The sequence below is a fragment of the Schistocerca gregaria genome, chromosome 1 (genome assembly GCF_023897955.1).
Source record: "Schistocerca gregaria isolate iqSchGreg1 chromosome 1, iqSchGreg1.2, whole genome shotgun sequence".
In the NCBI taxonomy this organism is placed as follows: domain Eukaryota; kingdom Metazoa; phylum Arthropoda; class Insecta; order Orthoptera; family Acrididae; genus Schistocerca; species Schistocerca gregaria.
In genome coordinates, this window is record NC_064920.1 from 142,721,232 (window position 1) to 142,739,037 (window position 17,806).

Sequence of the window (17,806 nt, forward strand, 5' to 3'; positions counted from 1 at the left end):
CTTGCTGGGCCGCAGATCTGGCCATTTCGTTTTTGCCCCAGAAGTTTCCTAACCGGGAGCAGCCCCGGCCGTTGGGATGGCAGGATGTTCTGTGTTCGTGCTCACTTCAAGGCGAATAAGACGCTCAATTTAAACTTGAATGTTTTTAACGGCCGCCGCCATTTCAAACACTATTAATTCCGCCCAGAATAACGGTAGAAGAGATCCTTTTACAGATTTCAGTTCTTCTATATGTAACGAACTATTGTTAAAAAGCTTCTTTCATTTCTGCAATTAATTCACAGTTGAATCTTTACATACTTCGAAATAAAGTTGATATACAAATTGTAGACAGAACAGCGATTTGTTCCTCGTCAAAAGGTCCCAAATCTGTCTCGTGATTTCATATTCTTTAATTGATTGTCTGTTCATTCTTTGTTTTCGGCCTTGCGCGGCCGCCTACTTCCTTGTCATTCCACTTGGCGTTTTTCGGAGCGTTCGTAACACGACGTGTTACTTCACTTATGAGCGAAGTAACACGATGTGTTACTTCGCTTATGAGCGAGCGGTAGCTGGCAACAATGGAACTGTAGTGTTACCATTCACTACCCGATACTCGATTTTTGTTAGAATCATCTGTAGTTCCCATTTCTCCAATTCAAGGTCGCATTCATACTGTGCTAGAATGGTTTGATCATCAGCAAAGCTTAATTAAAACACTTGTACAATATGAACAGTGATTTCCATTCCCAGACATCTGTACTTTCATCTCTGGAGAGCCACTTCTGAGTCAATATTCAACTAAATGGGTGACATGCAGCAACCTTGCCTCAGCCCTTTTGTGACATTAATAGTTTCTGATAATTTTGGCAATCTTTTATTCTGTACCTTATTATCTCTGTATATTTCAATAATAATAATGAAAACAGTCTATGACTTTCAAAGCTTCCCGCAGTTTGCTCTAGAAACTGTGTCATAAGCTTTTGCTATATCTACAAAGGCAATATGTAACTCCCTTCATGCTACTATAAATTTCTCCATTAGCTGTTGTCAAATAAAGAGGTTATCTACAGAGGATCTGTTCTGTCTGTACCCTCCTAGTCTTCTCGTATACGGTGGACAACATTCTGCCTATTTTCTCATACTTAATTTTGCCAAATAAGCGGCTTATCGTGCAGTTCACACCAACTCTCCTACACCAGTTAGTGTTGCCCCTGCTAGAAAATCAATCCATACGTGATGTTTTACCCTCTGAGGGTATTTTAATCCGTTGACAACAGTTATTCATCAGGTGTGTTATTCTTTTCTTCACATGGTGTCCTCCTGCTTTCAGTAACTCTGCACGAATATTTTCGGGGCAGCTGATCGGCCATTCTTCATTTCAGTTAATGTGGTGTTTATTTCTTATATGGTAATGGTCATATTTCTAACAGTTTCTTCACTCTTACCTTCTGTGGCCCAAGATCCATCTTCTAGTAGAAGATATGTATGAAGCTTTTTCCATTCCCTTGAAAGTATTGTAAGTAGGCTGTTTAGGTGTTTTTATATTGGTAACGCCACGTAGCGCTCTGTGTGAAGATCACTGGCTGTGCTGTGTGCAGTGTGTGGGTGGTTGGCGTTGTTGTAATACTCGCCATTGTAGCGTTGGGCAGATGGAAGTGAACAGAGCGTAGCGTTGCGCAGTTGGGGGTGAGCCGCCAGCAGTGGTGGATGTGGGGAGAGAGATGGCGGAGTTTTGAAATTTGTGAGAATGGATGTATTGAACTGATATATATGTTATGACTATTAAGGTAAATACATTGTTTGTTCTCTATTAAAATCTTTCATTCGCTAACTATGCCTATCAGTAGTTAGTGCCTTCCGTAGTTTGAATCTTTTATTTAGTGGCGCTCGCTGTATTGCAGTAGTTCGAGTAACGAAGATTTTTGGTGAGGTAAGTGATTTGTGAAAGGTATAGGTTAATGTTAGTCAGGGCCATTCTTTTGTAGGGATTTTTGAAAGTCAGATTGCGTTGCGCTAAAAATATTGTGTGTCAGTTTAAGCACAGTCTTGTATAATTGTTCGAAGGGGATGTTTCAGTATTACGTCAATAATAATAATGTCTTGTGACGAGGGCCTCCCTACCAAAAACACGACAGCGACGAGGACTACCAAAGATCATATTGATGCGCTCTTGGTTGGTGTGGCGGTGGGTAGGTGTGGAGGGGGGTAAATGGGCAGGGCTTGTGCAAATGTCCGTGGCTGTCGCTAACGTTTCCTCGTTAGAAACAGCTCCGGACATTTGCACAAGCCCCGCCCATTTACCCCCTCTACACCTACCCCCGCCACACCAACCAAGAGCGCATCAATATGATCTTTGGTAGTCTTCGTCTCTGTCGTGTTTTTGTTCCTCGTTTTTGTTTTACCGCGGTTGTTCATACCAGAAGTGTTGTGCTGTTAGTACTTCTTAGCAGTTTGTGTAATACTGTCAAAATGAAACTTAGATATGCACTCTCAATAAAGTTATCATACACAAGGCACCTAATCTTGACTGTTATGGCCAACTGCTGTCAAAACTGATATCTAACAGACATTAAAGTACGATAAGATGTGTTGCAATGAAACTGACAAAAATATGTACATATGTTTAACAATAGTCAGCTCTAAAGCTCTCAAACACTGAAGAAGAACTCAAAGTAATTTCGTGTCTGCTATAAGCAAGCAGTCATAAGAGTTCACAAGTAAAAATTCACTCATTACACAGGCAAATATTAATGAAGAATGTCACTGTATAAATATCTGACTTCTTCCATTACGCATTTCTACATTATCCCACTCTTATATTCGTTAGTCTTAATGAGGTAATCAGAAACAAACGAAGACATCGACTTTGCCTTGTTTATGCACAACATTGACTTTAGACAATCGAGATAATGGACAGCATCCTTGGCGATACTACCAATTAATATTTCCCAACAGAATTTCTTACACTACGCGAGTTGACGGAAATTTGCGCTCACTGCAGTTAACAAATATCAGATTTTTTATATAGTGCAGATGAAAGCTCATGAAATTAAAAAGACAGTGTGGATACAATTTTTATTTTTATTTCTTATTGATAATTTTTCAACTCGCATATTCAATGAACATATTTCTAATTCTTTTCACAATGGTACTGGAAAAACTGTATTTCGTACTAACTACTGATTTTCTCCCTTGTTATGACTGGCATATCTGTGATACGAACAACTTTGATCACAGATCATGGGCGGAGCTTAGGATATGGATTGGTGTGGAGGGGGGGTGATTCGGCGGGACTTGTGCACCGTCCGGAGCTGTCACTAACGTTTTGTTCGCTAACTTTTCCTGGATTTTTGGTGTTTCATTGTCTCACGGCCTAAGAGCTCAATAACCATGATTGATTGTAGTAACTTCGTTGTGCAGCTCCATTTTCTCCTTCGTCGTGATCTTGAATCATGTGACAGTAAAAGAATAGGTTTACTAATCGTGTCCTCACGTGTGTGAATGTAAAAATATTTCTTACCTTCTGCCATGACACATTTTTATTTGATCCACATTGCTACAGCTTGTGGTTTCTTCATTTATAAATACAGTTAATTAATCAACCTATCTGTTTCCACAGAAATATGCTTGCTTTTATTTGCAGGCTTCTATCGACTTCAACTTCCACACTCGAAATGAGGGATCCCAAAGGCTTTGACGACATGACCGTGCGGGAGATGCTATGCTTCCAGAAAGGTGTCGCATACTCGTGCGGTTTGGGAAAGGTGCACTTTTTTGAAAGAGAGGAAGGCAGCCTATACCAGAAGAGAAACGTCTTCACCGTACCGAAACCGGAATTTGCCGGCGATGTGTTCGACATGAATTGCATCCAGACTCTGAGTGTGAACGCTGCTGGTGACCACCTCATGGCTGTCACCAACTGCTGCCAGCTGTACCACGTACGATTATGGGGCCCCCACATGAACGAGGTAACTAACCTGCTCGAGAGCCATTAGCTATTTGGGCTTCAGCTAATTATTTGTCGATATGTGGGACACGGTGTAAGTATTCCTTCAGCCGAGGGTGTACACAGCAATGGGCAGAGGAGAGGAGCCTTGCCGCTCACCCTCCTTCCCCATCCAGAAAAAGGTCGCAAACTGAGCTCATGTTGCCTCCCACCACAGTAAGGTTGTAGTCCCAGTTCGCAGTTTTTTTTTCACGTGTCACCAGATTTTGTCAAAAATCTGGTGGTATTACATTTGAAGGCAGAAAGTACCCGTATGAAACTCAGAGTTGCCTGGCTGACAACGAAGTAATATACAGGATGGTCAGAAGCAGCCTGTAAAACTTGTAAGGGTGTTGCGGGGTAGGTCGGGGATGAGAAATAATTGTTAAGAAAAAAAATTCGATACGTTGCGCTGGTTTCGAGTTAACTAGCACTGAAGATATCCAGCCAGGCCGTTGCGCACGCAAATTCAGCTGACCGGCAGAGACGGTATCGCCCAACGTGTTCTTTGTTCGCTTTACTATAACCGAACAGGAGAACGACACAGTAACAATGGACGGTGGTGAGGATCGAACCTGAGCCAGAGGCTCAGCAGTCTCGTGCGCTGTCGTCTACGCTTTTATATCAGTTGGATCTGGCAGGGTGCCGGAATTTGCACGAGCAACGTCCTGATTGGCTAACTTCAATGGTAATTTACTCGGAAACAGCGCAAAGTATCGAATTTTATCTCAATAGTTATTCATCATTACAGCCCATCCTGCAATAATCTTATCAGTAGTATGAGCATATTTTAAAATCGTAGCACTAATATGTTTAGTTATTAGTACACCACTGGCCGTTAAAATTGCTACACCATGAAGATGACGTGCTAAAGACGCGAAATTTAACCGACAGAAAGATGACGCTGTGATATGTAAATGATTAGCTTTTCAGACCATTCACACAAGGTTGGCGCCGGTGGCGACACCTACAACATGCTGACGTGAGGAAAGTTTCCAACCAATTTCTCATACACAAACAGCAGTTGACCGGCGTTGCCTAGTGAAACGTTGTTGTGATGCCTCGTGTAAGGAGGAGAAAGGCGTACCATCACGTTTCCGACTTTGATAAAGGTCGGATTGTAGCCTACCGCGATTGCGGTTTATCGTATCGCGGCATTGCTGCTCGCGTTGGTCGAGATCCAATGAGTGTTAGCAGAATATGGAATCGGTGGGTTCAGGAGGGTAATACGGAGCGCCGTGCTGGATCCCAACGGCCTCATATCACTAGCAGTCGAGATGACAGGCATCTTTCCGCATGGCTGTAACGGATCGTGCAGCCACGTCTCGATCCCTGAGTCAACATATGGGGACGTTTGCAAGACAACAACCATCTGCACGAACAGTTCGACGACGTTTGCAGCAGCATGGACTATCAGCTCGGAGACCATGGCTGCGGTTACCCTTGACGCTGCATCACAGACAGGAGAGACTGCGATGGTGTACTCAACGACGAACCTGAGTGCACGAATGGCAAAACGTCATTTTTTGGGATGAATCCAGGTTCTGTTTACAGCATCATGATGGTCGCATTCGTGTTTGGCGACATCGCGGTGAACGCACATTGGAAGCGTATAATCGTCATCGCCATACTGGCGTATCACCCGTGATGGTATGGTTTGCCATTGGTTACACGTCTCGGTCACCTCTTGTTCGCATTGACGGCACTTTGAACAGTGGACGTTGCATTTCAGATGTATTACGACCCGTGGCTCAACCCTTCTTCGATCCCTGCGAAACCCTACATTTCAGCAGGGTAATGCACTACCGCATGTTGTAGCTCCTGTGTGGGCCTCTCTTGACACAGAAAATGTTCAACTGCTGCCTTGGCCAGCACATTCTCCAGATCTCTCCACAATTGAAAACGTCTGGTCAATGGTTTCCGAGCAACTGGCTCGTCACAATACGCCAGTCACTACTCTTGATGAACTGTGGTATCGTGTTGAAGCTGCATGGCAGTTCTGTTTGACTCAATGCCCAGGCGTATCAAGGCCATTATGACGGCCAGAGGTGGTTGTTCTGGGTACTGATTTCCAAGGATCTATGTACCCAAATTGCGTGCAAATGTAATCACATGTCAGTTCTAGTATAATATATTTATCCAATGAATACCAGTCTATCATCTGCATTTCTTCTTGGTGTAGCAATTTTAATGGCCAGTAGTGTAATAACAGTATTCCAATAGGTTTTATTTCGTAAGAAGCTGTGCTTAGTTCCCTTAAGACACGGAGACGCACTGTTATTCGCACCATTCAACCTCATGGTGCATTTGCCCACTGTAGTAGACAGCTCTTAATGTCGCTTCCTTGACTTTTTCAGTCAGTGCTGAGGCTACAGATTCACGCAGCCAACTCCATTGTTCACCCACTGCTGGTGCTGTGCCCTGCTTGCATTGACGCCTCAGAATTAATTGAAAACGACAAAAAAGCGATGATTAAGAGCTGTTCACTGCAGTGGACGTGTGCACCACAGGGTCAATCGCATTCTGGGGAAAGTCGTAAGACAGAGCAAAGTTGAAGAGCGTAATAAACTGCGAGTGGAAGTTTCAGACATTTGGTTACGAAGCGACGTAGAAATAGTGAGCGAGATGTGTGAGAGGACTGTCATAGGAGCGAATAAAGCAGGACTACTCATCAATAAAAAAAAGAGAAAAGAAATGGGACTAGGCTGAATTAATACCCACGAGATCACATCACAGTTAATGGAGACAAATTCCGATCTGTTGATCAGTTCAAGCACCTGGAAAGCTGGTACTATTGTTGTAATAAAATACTCACAGGTGTGAACGAATGAATTTCTGCTGGTTCCAGATGCCTGTGTGCCCTCAGCGATACTTTAGAGTCTAAAGCCGTATCACATGTTGCAGAAATGAAAATCTTCAGCGCCGTTATACGACCCATTGTCCTCCATGGTTCAAGAAGCTGAACGCTAACTAACAGGGAGATGCAAAAGCTTTTAACATTTGATAGAAAGACGATGAGAAGATTTTGGTGCCCAATAAGAGACGTAGGTACTTAATGAGCAAGGAAAAATAATAAAACTTATGAGATCGTGAACCAGTCCACCATTTTACAATACCAAAAGAGCAGACGACTGCAGTGGGCAAGTTACGTAAACCATATGCTAAGAAACATACTTAAGCAAGTTTTCATTGCTCACATTACCACAAAAAAGTCCTGGGTATACCAATGGTGAGGAGACGACGTAAGGAAAAATGCGATATCTCCGAATGTAGTCAATTGGGAGGAAACAGCAACAAGCAGGATGCAGTGGAGACTGACTGTTGATGCAACGCATGGTCTACAGGGCCGGTGATCGCTCGAAAAGTAAGTCAGTATGTGATATAATTACAAATTAACCACTTCCAGATATTTTCCTTTACTTAAAATGTGAAACCTTTATTACTGCCAAATTTCATGATTCAAGGTCAAGGGGGTACACTACCAGCTTTGATGAGTGAGTTTGCTTGAGCTAAAATTTGTGACATAAATGTCCGTGCCTTTTGGCTGCGCTGATGTAGAAGCCTAAATGTTTTACAGCACCATTGGACCTAGGTATTTACGTTAATTTCAACTTGATACCTCGAAATATTCCTGAGAGAAAGGCGATTGAGTTACGGAATTCTAAAAATAAAACATGAAAATTTCAATGCACGTTTTGTAAAGGCAACAAAAATTGAAGTAAAAATCACTTATTCCAAGCAGCAGTCGCGAAGTAACAATCTGAGGGCTCTATAGAGCTTGAAAACGATAAATGTTGCACTGCATATTTCTAAACATACCTGAGGGTCTTTTTAACACTATTGCCTATTGATAAGGAAAATGTGTATTACACACAAAGTGCTACTACAGAAAGAAGATCGCAGAATAAAGTTTAAAAAAAGAAGTTAAACGTAGCTCTGAAATTACAACACCAAAATTACATAAAAAAATATGATGATGTTCAATTACTTCATCATAAAATCACTTCTGAAATTTGAAAAAGTTTCTGATTCTTTTATTATAGTGGTCTCTATTCCACATTCGATAACTAAACATTCAACACTCATAGCAGAAATTATATAAAAGTGTTGTTTTACACTTACACCCCTAGTAGGTAGTTAACTTGAGATAAACAGAAATAGGAAACACCACAGGCAGGCTTCTAATGAATTTCGCTCTTTAGTCAAATAAATCAATAGGATATCAGGGTATAATTGTAAACTACTTTCAGCGTCTTGCTGACAGATATAAAATTAAAGGTTAGATACATTAATGGCGGTGTAAGTGCTGGGTTGGACAAATTGAAACCCTGTGGAATGTGCATATTTCTTCCCACACAAGAGTTCCCATTTCTTAATTTTACATGACAGGAACGTTCGCATTTGGTCACTTAATTTTATACTTCACTATAGCAATTGTTTTTATTTAATTGCATCTAGTGCCAAAATTTTATAAAAACGATTAGCCATGTGTAACAAGTGTTATAGACTGGTTAATGTAAGTGCCCCACTCTCTCTTTCTAGCTCAGTTCCTGAGTACGCTCTTGAACCCAAATAGACATTCACATCTGTATCAGAGGCACTGTCTTCTCAATTTCTCAATTACTTTCCCTTTAATTAATGACCTCGTAAAATTGTTATAACTGTATATTATTTAATTTACTTACTGTTATGGATGGTAATTCATGGAACACAAATTGCGGAACTGAATAATTATTATACTGAAGTGAAGTGGCGCTGAGATGAGACGCTAGACTCAAATTTTGGAGGACACCAGTTCAAATCCCCGCCCTCCCACACGGATTCACATTTCCTATAGTTTTCGTAAACCAACAACGGAAAATTCTGGGATTATTCCTTTGAAACCGACATCGTCTATTTCCTTTTCCTCTCTCTCCCGGTTCTTGCTTGTACTCCATCCCTAATAACATTATTAACGATGGTACCAAAACACTGACCTTTCTTCTTCTTTGTAAATGAATAGACGTTTATTCGCACTTTGTTCGAGATGCACAGACTACATGATCATAATTATAGAATAGTGCAACGACCAACTTCTACTGGAATTACACATTCTTGGAAATGGAAAAAAGAACACATTGACACCGGTGTGTCAGACCCACCATACTTGCTCCGAACACTGCGAGAGGGCTGTACAAGCAATGATCACACGCACAGCACAGCGGACACATCAGGAACCGCGGTGTTGGCCGTCGAATGGCGCTAGCTGCGCAGCATTTGTGCAACGCCGCCATCAGTGTCAGCCAGTTTGCCGTGCCATACGGAGCTCCATCGCAGTCTTTAACACTGGTAGCATGCCGCGACAGCGTGGACGTGAACCGTATGTGCAGTTGACAGGCTTTGAGCGAGGGCGTATAGTGGGCATGCGGGAGGCCGGGTGGACGTACCGCCGAATTGCTCAACACGTGGGGCGTGAGGTCTCCACAGTACATCGATGTTGTCGCCAGTGGTCGGCGGAAGGTGCACGTGCCCGTCGACCTGGGACCGGACCGCAGCGACGCACAGATGCACGCCAAGACCGTAGGATCCTACGCAGTGCCGTAGGGGACCGCACCGCCACTTCCCAGCAAATTAGGGACACTGTTGCTCCTGGGGTATCGGCGAGGATCATTCGCAACCGTCTCCATGAAGCTGGGCTACGGTCCCGCACACCATTAGGCCATCTTCCGCTCACGCCCCAACATCGTGCAGCCCGCCTCCAGTGGTGTCGCGACAGGTGTGAATGGAGGGACGAATGGAGACGTGTCGTCTTCAGCGATGAGAGTCGCTTCTGCCTTGGTGCCAATGATGGTCATATGCGTGTTTGGCGCCGTGCAGGTGAGCGCCACAATCAGGACTGCATACGACCGACGCACACAGGGCCAACACCCGGCATCATGGTGTGGGGAGCAATCTCCTACACTGGCCGTACACCTCTGGTGATCGTCGAGGGGACACTGAATAGTGCACGGTACATCCAAACCGTCATCGAACCCATCGTTCTACCATTCCTAGATCGGCAAGGGAACTTGCTGTTCCAACAGGACAATGCACGTCCGCATGTATCCCGTGCCACCCAACATGCTCTAGAAGGTGTAAGTCAACTACCCTGGCCAGCAAGATCTCCGGATCTGTCCCCCATTGAGCATGTTAGGGACTGGATGAAGCGTCATCTCACGCGGTCTGCACGTCCAGCACGAACGCTGGTCCAACTGAGGCGCCAGGTGGAAATGGCATGGCAAGACGTTCCACAGGACTACATCCAGCATCTCTACGATCGTCTCCATGGGAGAATAGCAGCGTGCATTGCTGCGAAAGGTGGATATACACTGTACTAGTGCCGACATTGTGCATGCTCTGTTGCCTGTGTCTATGTGCCTGTGGTTCTGTCAGTGTGATCATGTGATGTCTCTGACCCCAGGAATGTGTCAATAAAGTTTCCCTTTCCTGGGACAATGAATTCACGGTGTTCTTATTTCAATTTCCAGGAGTGTAGTATCTTGTGTAGAGCATCGTCCAGCTGCAGTGCGATCGTGCATGGAGGCTGTTACGCAAGAGTCGGATGTTCCTTTGGATGATGTTACTCCACTGGCAACTGTCATCGCAACTGGTCAAGCGGTGATCCTACTAGAGGGGGCATCGCCCATCATCTTCCACTCACAACCAGTATCAAAAATAGTGTCTCAATGGTATAAAATTAATGTTTATTGTTAAATGAAGTGCGTTAAGAACAAATTTTAAACGTGTCTGCCACATCTAAGTGTGACAGAAACAGTTAAGGGATGATACGTGTTCTGTGGATATCACAGGTTAGATGGGAAACGGGTGAAGGTTACTGCAGGGTAGATGCCTGAAGGAAGGCACGTCGAATTGTGATCATGCCCTTCTCTTCTTTGTACTGCTGAGAACTGAAGAGCGAGCAGATGAGTCCTCATTCTGCCTACCCCACTATATCACACAGAACCACAACGCTCTACAGAGTATTTAACAAAGGAATCATTGGCGACCAAGTGTGCAGACGTTCCTAGGGGAAGGAGGGGGGCGGCGGTTTGTTTTCCACCAACTGTGTTAACATGATATTAAATATTAAATATTAAATTTGTTGTTGTGGCCTTCAGTCCTGAGACTGGTTTGATGCAGCTCTCCATGCTACTCTATCCTGTGCAAGCTTCTTCATCTCCCACTACCTACTGCAACCTACTTCCTTAGGAATCTGCTTAGTGTATTCATCTCTTGTACGTCCTCTACGATTTTTACCCTCAACGCTGCCCTCCAATACTAAATTGGTGATCCCTTGATACCTCAAAACATGTCCTACCAACCGATCCCTTCTTCTAGCCAAGTTGTGCCACAAGCTCCTCTTCTCCCCAATCCTATTCAATACCTCCTCATTAGTTATGTGATCTACCCATCTAATCTTCAGTATTCATCTGTAGCACCACATTTCCAAAGCTTCTATTCTCTTCTTGTCCAAACTATTTATCTTCCATGTTTCACTTCCATACGTGGCTACACTCCATACAGATACTTTCAGAAACGTCTTCCCGACACTTAAATCTATACTCGATGTTATCAAATTTTTCTTCTTCAGAAACGCTTTCCTTGCCGTTGCTAGTCTACATTTTACATTCTCCGTACTTTGACCATAACCAACTATTTTGCTCCCCAAATAATAAAACTCCTTTACTACTTTTAGTGTCTCATTTCCTAATCTAATTCCCTCAGCATCACCCAACTTAATTCGACTACATTCCATTATCCTCGTTTTGCTTTTGTTGATGTTCATCTTATGTCCTTTGAAGACACTATCCATTCCATTCAACTGCTCTTCCAAGTCATTTGCTGTCTCTGACGGAATTACGATGTCATCGGCGAACCTCAAAGTTTTTATTTCTTCTCCATGGATAATACTTACTCCAAACATTTTTTGTTCCCTTCACTACTTGCTCAATATACACATTGAATAACATCGGGGAGAGGTTGCAACCCTATCTCACTCCCTTCCCAACCACTGCTTCCCTTTCATGTCCCTCGACTCTTATAACTGACAGCTGGTTTCTGTACAAACTGTAAATAGCCTTTCGCTCCCTGTATTTTACCCCTGCCACCTTCAGAATTTGAAAGAGAGTATTCCAGTCAACATTGTCAAAAGCTTTCTATAAGTCTACAGATGCTAGAAACTTAGGTTTGCCTTTCCTCAATACATTTTCTAAGATAAGTCGTAGGGTCAGTATTGCCTCATGTGTTCCAATATTTCTACGGAATCCAAACTGATCTTCTCCGAGGTCGGCTTCTACTAGTTTTTCCATTCGTCTGTAAAGAATTCGCGTTAGTATTTTGCAGCCGTAACTTATTAAACTGATAGTTCGGTAATTTTCACATCTGTCAACACCTGCTTTCTTTGGGATTGGAATTATTATATTCTTTTTGAAGTCTGAGGGTATTTCTCCTGTCTCGTACATCTTGCTCACCAGATGGTAGAGTTTCGTCAGGACTGGCTCTTCCAAGCCCGTTAGTAGTTCTGATGGAACTCCCGGGGCCTTGTTTCGATTCAGGTCTTTCAGTGCTCTGTCAAACTCTTCACGCAGTATCGTATCTCCCATTTCATCTACATCTACATCCTCTTCCATTTCCATAATATTGTCCTCAAGTACATCGCCCTTGTAATAGACCCTCTATGTACTCCTTCCACCTTTCTGCTTTCCCTTCTTTGCTTAGAACTGGGTTTCCATCTGAGCTCTTGATGTTCATACAAGTGGTTCTCTTTTCTCCAAAGGTCTCCTTAATCTTCCTGTAGGCAGTATCTATCTTACCCCTAGTGAGATAAGCCTCTACATCCTTACATTTGTCCTCTAGCCATCCCTGCTTAGCCATTTTGCACTTCCTGTCGATCTCATTTTTGAGACGTTTGTATTCCTTTTTGCCTGCTTCGTTTACTGCATTTTTATATTTTCTCCTTTCATCAATTAAATTCAATATTTCTTCTGTTACCCAAGGGTTTCTACTAGCCCTCGTTTTTTTACCTACTTGATCCTCTGCTGCCTTCACTACGTCATCCCTCAGAGCTACCCATTCATCTTCTACTGTATTTCTTTCCCCCATTCTTGTCAATTGTTCCCTCATGCTCTCCATGAAACTCTGTACAACCTCTGGTTCTTTCAGATTATCCAGGTCCCATCTCCTTAAATTCCCACCTTTTTACAGTTTCTTCAGTTTTAATCTACAGTTCATAACCAATAGATTGTGGTCAGAGTCCACATCTGCCCCTGGAAATGTCTTACAATTTAAAACCTGGTTCCTAAATGTCTGTCTTACCATTATATAATCTATCTGAAACCTGTCAGTATCTCCAGGCTTCTTCCATGTATACAACCTTCTTTTATGGTTTTTAAACCAAGTGTTAGCTATGATGAAGTTATACTTTGTGCAAAATTCTACCAGGCGGCTTCCTCTTTCATTTCTTAGCCCCAATCCATATTCACCTTCCCGGCGGGGTCAGGGATTTTCTCTACATCGTCATGACTGGGTGTTGTGTGATGTCCTTATGTTAGTTAGGTTTAAGTAGTTCTAAGTTCTAGGGGACTGATGACCTCAGAAGTTAAGTCCCATAGTGTTCAGAGCCATTTGAACCATTTGAGCCATATTCACCTACTACGTTTCCTTCTCTCCCTTTTCCTACTACCGAATTCCAGTCACCCATGACTATTAAATTTTCGTCTCCTTTCACTATCTGAATAATTTCTTTTATTCCGTCATACTTTTCTTCAATTTCTTCGTCATCTGCGGAGCTAGTTGGCATATAAACTTGTACTGATGTTGTCGGCGTGGTCTTCGTGTCTATCTTGGCCACAATAATGCGTTCACTATGCTGTTTGTAGTAGCTTACCCGCACTGCTATCTTTTTATTCATTATTAAACCTACTCCTGCATGACCCCTATTTGACTTTGTATTTATAACCCTGTATTCTCCTGACAAAAAGTCTTGTTCCTCCTGCCACCGAACTTCACTAATTCCCACTCTATCTACCTGTAACCTATCCATTTCCCTTTTTAAATTTTATAACCTACGTGCCCGATTAAGGGATCTGACATTCCACGCTCTGATCCGTAGAAAGCCAGTTTTCTTTCTCCTTGAGTAGTCCCCGCCCGCAGATCTGAATGGTGGACTATTTTATCTCCGGGATATTTTACCCAAGAGGACACGATCATCATTTAATCATACAGTAAAGCTGCATGCCCTCGGGAAAAATTACGGCTGTAGTTACCCCTTGCTTTCAGCCGTTCGCTGAAGCAAGGCCGTTTTGGTTAGTGTTCCAAGGCCAGATCAGGCAGTCATACAGACTGTTGCCCCTGCAACTACTGAAAAGGCTGCTGCCCCTCTTCAGGAACCACACGATTGTCTGGCCTCTCAAGAGATATCCCTCCGTTGTGGTTGCACCTACGGTACGGCTATCTTATCGCTGAGGCACGCAAGCCTCTCAACCAACGGCATGGTCCATGGTTCATGGGGAGAGGGGGGGGGGGGAATTAGAACGATAATAGTGGCATCTTGCTGCTATCTGTCGTTAACAGCGTGTTGAAAATCCATGTAACCGTGCTGTAGTCACTTGGTCGTGAATTAATAAATGACCAGGAAGTTTTACTGCAATTCTCTAGCTTTAATTGAATTTTTGATACACTGAATATATCTCTACCGTTCAGGAATTACTGGCACTTCTAGAGTAGGCCACACTGGATAGAGCATCTTATCTCACATCCACAGTGTGTCTTGCAAGGTGGATGTCAATATAACTGATAGAACAGGACAACTCATAAGCAAATCTGTAACAGTAATCTTCTGTAATGCATTGCTTGAATTATATTGAAATATAGGAAGTTCCATACCACCTAGGTGATCTACTTGTGTTGCAGAGGGAGACAATTTAAGCCTCTAGTCCTCCTGAAATGTTGGGAGAGCTGAGGCTAGGGTAATGCATTTGGTACCCATAATGCTACGAAAAGTATTCGAGCCATTTATAGTGGAGAGAATGAAATCAACATTGTGGAATACATATTGCTAGCCTGTTACACTTCAGAGAGTGTCTTCCGTGTGGTGCACAACTAACAGCTCCAGCTGTCGAGATTTTTTTACGTAAAATCCCACTCAACAACTGCAAATTAATGCTCAATAAACTGAAAATAACTCCACTATATAAACATGAGCTCGATGAAGTTATTTTGTTCACTCACTTGAGAGAACTGGACAGAAAATACTGAGAAGATATGATTTGAAAAGCCAGCATCGCTTTTGGTGGGACAAGTGTCCATTCCTGAAAGAAAGCTACAGCAGCCATACGGGATGACTAAGAATCAATTCCGCTCTAGCAATGTAGAACAGTGTGCACAGACCTATATGCGTTTCTTACATTAGTGTTAAGTCTACTAGTTATTCATATGTTTTCCACTTACTGTTAACCTAATTTGTCGACACTAAGCACCGCCAGGCATGTCTGCACATTGAGTCGTTGGTGATTCATATCGCTGAGTCCTCGTTGCCAAATGTGGGTCTTGCCCACTCGTCTCGTATAGTGTGCCTACAGGATGCTGCGTTCTTGGAATGCTGTACAACAATTCAAGCAAATAACATTAGTAGTTTTTATTACAAATAAGAAGAGTGACAATACTTAACTTGTATTTCCAAAGGTGTCGAAAGCGATGGGCGACATGCAACATAAATCCGAGCCTTTTGTTATTATACAATGTTTGTGCAAGTTTGACACGCAGTTTGTCGATCACTAATAACTGTTCTCGTAGCACTCTGTGCCGGGCCGTGCTAATACTCTGCGCTTTTGGCTGACGTCGTTTCACCGCCTTCTCTTCTCTTGCGTCCCTCATCTTCCTTCCGGCGCTAGTGGCTACGCCAGAACACGTACTACGAGCTGCTGAAGTGTCTGTATATGTGATACATGCTGTGTTGTTTTTTGGGGCTAGTGCATAGGAAAGAATGAGGAATCACCTGCTCGGTCTTTACTCTGCAAACATGTGAAGAATGAAAAAGCATAATCACAATTTGGCGAAATACCTTCCCTCACGCTTCTAACATTCAACCTCACCCTCCCCCCACCCCCCACCATCGTTTCCATCCTGTTACATTGCTAGAATACAGTTCATCCCTTATTAATGTTCTAGCTTCTACTGCACTTAGACATGATACACACATTTAATATTTGCTCTTAATCTATTCAATTTAACAGTAAACTTTAACTTTAAACCGCTAAACCAATATTTTTAATAATCTATGACTTTTCCATCCACCTGCAATGTGGAAACTATTAGTGCCAGAGAAAAAATGAGTAATACGTTTTTCGTAGGAAATATAACGCAGTTTAAGTTTGTACTGGGAAGCATTTTTGTAGAAGCTGTGGTGTTAGAGTTATTCAAGAAGAACATAAAAAAGTGATCTTTGAACGCCACCTCACCTACACGGTCACTTCCCACCAACCTAGATTTTCCGTATGTTGTTCATGACACTTCCTCCTACCACTACACAAAAAATTGCGGCTACACGAATTTTTCCCCGAATTTCCTTCGTTGACTGGACTATTTATACTTTTAGTCGTCTATGACGAAACACTTCCGATGGTATGAGCAATTGGTCGACGTATATGGTAGTTGACGTTTCATGTTTCTTAGAGATTTCTAATAGTCATTGCGCCAATCTTTTAAACCATACAGCCATACAACAACAAGTGAATGTGATGGAAATGAAGGTGCACATGCGCTAGCGCCTTTGCATTCCAAACCGTAATACATCATATGTTAGGCTTCGAATGGGTTCTGTTGAAACACATCTCTTGTATAACAGTATGAAGGTTTGCTAAATCGTGTGTTTACAGAGATTTCTGTCCAAAAATTTGAATTCTATGATTTACTGAATATGTACTTCGAGGGATGCGTCACTAAGCAAACAAGGAAGTACCAACACATATAAGTGGACTAAAGTGATGCATGTAAATCTGTACCAAAGCCACGATTCGAAGCAGACTGAAGCGATAAATGAAAATTCGTACCAAGAACGGATCTGAAACTGGCTGTGGTACAAATTTTCATCCATCGCTTCGTTCTGCACATGTGTATCATAGGTGTTAGAGACTTAAAAAGGTTTCTGGAAGCATATAGTTCAATTGATTAAAGTAATAGTACATTCACAATTCGTGACTACCAACATTGCTACTGTGTCCTCAGGAACCAGAAATTCCGTTCTCAATCTTGGGGGAGCGGCTTCATCACGGACCCATAAGCGGGCTGTCTACCTGTCTTTGGAAACCGATTTTTGTTACGTCTGGGAGGGAAGACCACACGTTACGTGTCTGGAATTACGAAACTGAGAGACAGATGTTCATCAGGCAATACAAACAACAACTGTACTGTGCTGCTGCGCATCCGACAGGTAAATATACAGTATTTTTTGGCTGTATTTTAGTCATAAGACTCATAAAATATCCATTTTTGATGAAAGGGAACGAATATGGTAAATGAATGGGCCGAGAGAAATTCATATTCTAAGCTATACTTTATTGACAAAAAAATTCAGACTCTATATTTTACTGACAAACCGACTAACTGATTATGCCATTTTACAGCTTGATTACACAGCCTCTGGTTACGTAAGTTCTACAAATTATTCGACTGAATGACAGCAGTCCACTCTTTAGGCTTGGGACCAAGCGTGTACTGCAACCTGTAGTCCCACACTGTAAATAAATTGTAGTCCATACAAATTTTCCTTTGGCTTGCCGCTCACAAGAAACGCACTATCTGAACTGCTCAATAGTTGATCCA

The 17,806-nt window shown here is 42.6% G+C and overlaps 1 protein-coding gene across 1 annotated transcript in view; it reads left to right on the forward strand.

Annotated features, from left to right (window-relative positions):
• LOC126334979 (cilia- and flagella-associated protein 57-like) overlaps positions 1 to 17,806 on the forward strand; it is a 100,834-nt gene that overhangs the window by 21,150 nt on the left and 61,878 nt on the right. Inside the window, exons 3-4 of the mRNA XM_049997821.1 lie at positions 3,626 to 3,950; positions 17,210 to 17,414. Of these exons, the coding sequence (XP_049853778.1) occupies positions 3,626 to 3,950; positions 17,210 to 17,414 (530 nt within the window). The remainder of the gene's footprint in view (positions 1 to 3,625; positions 3,951 to 17,209; positions 17,415 to 17,806) is intronic.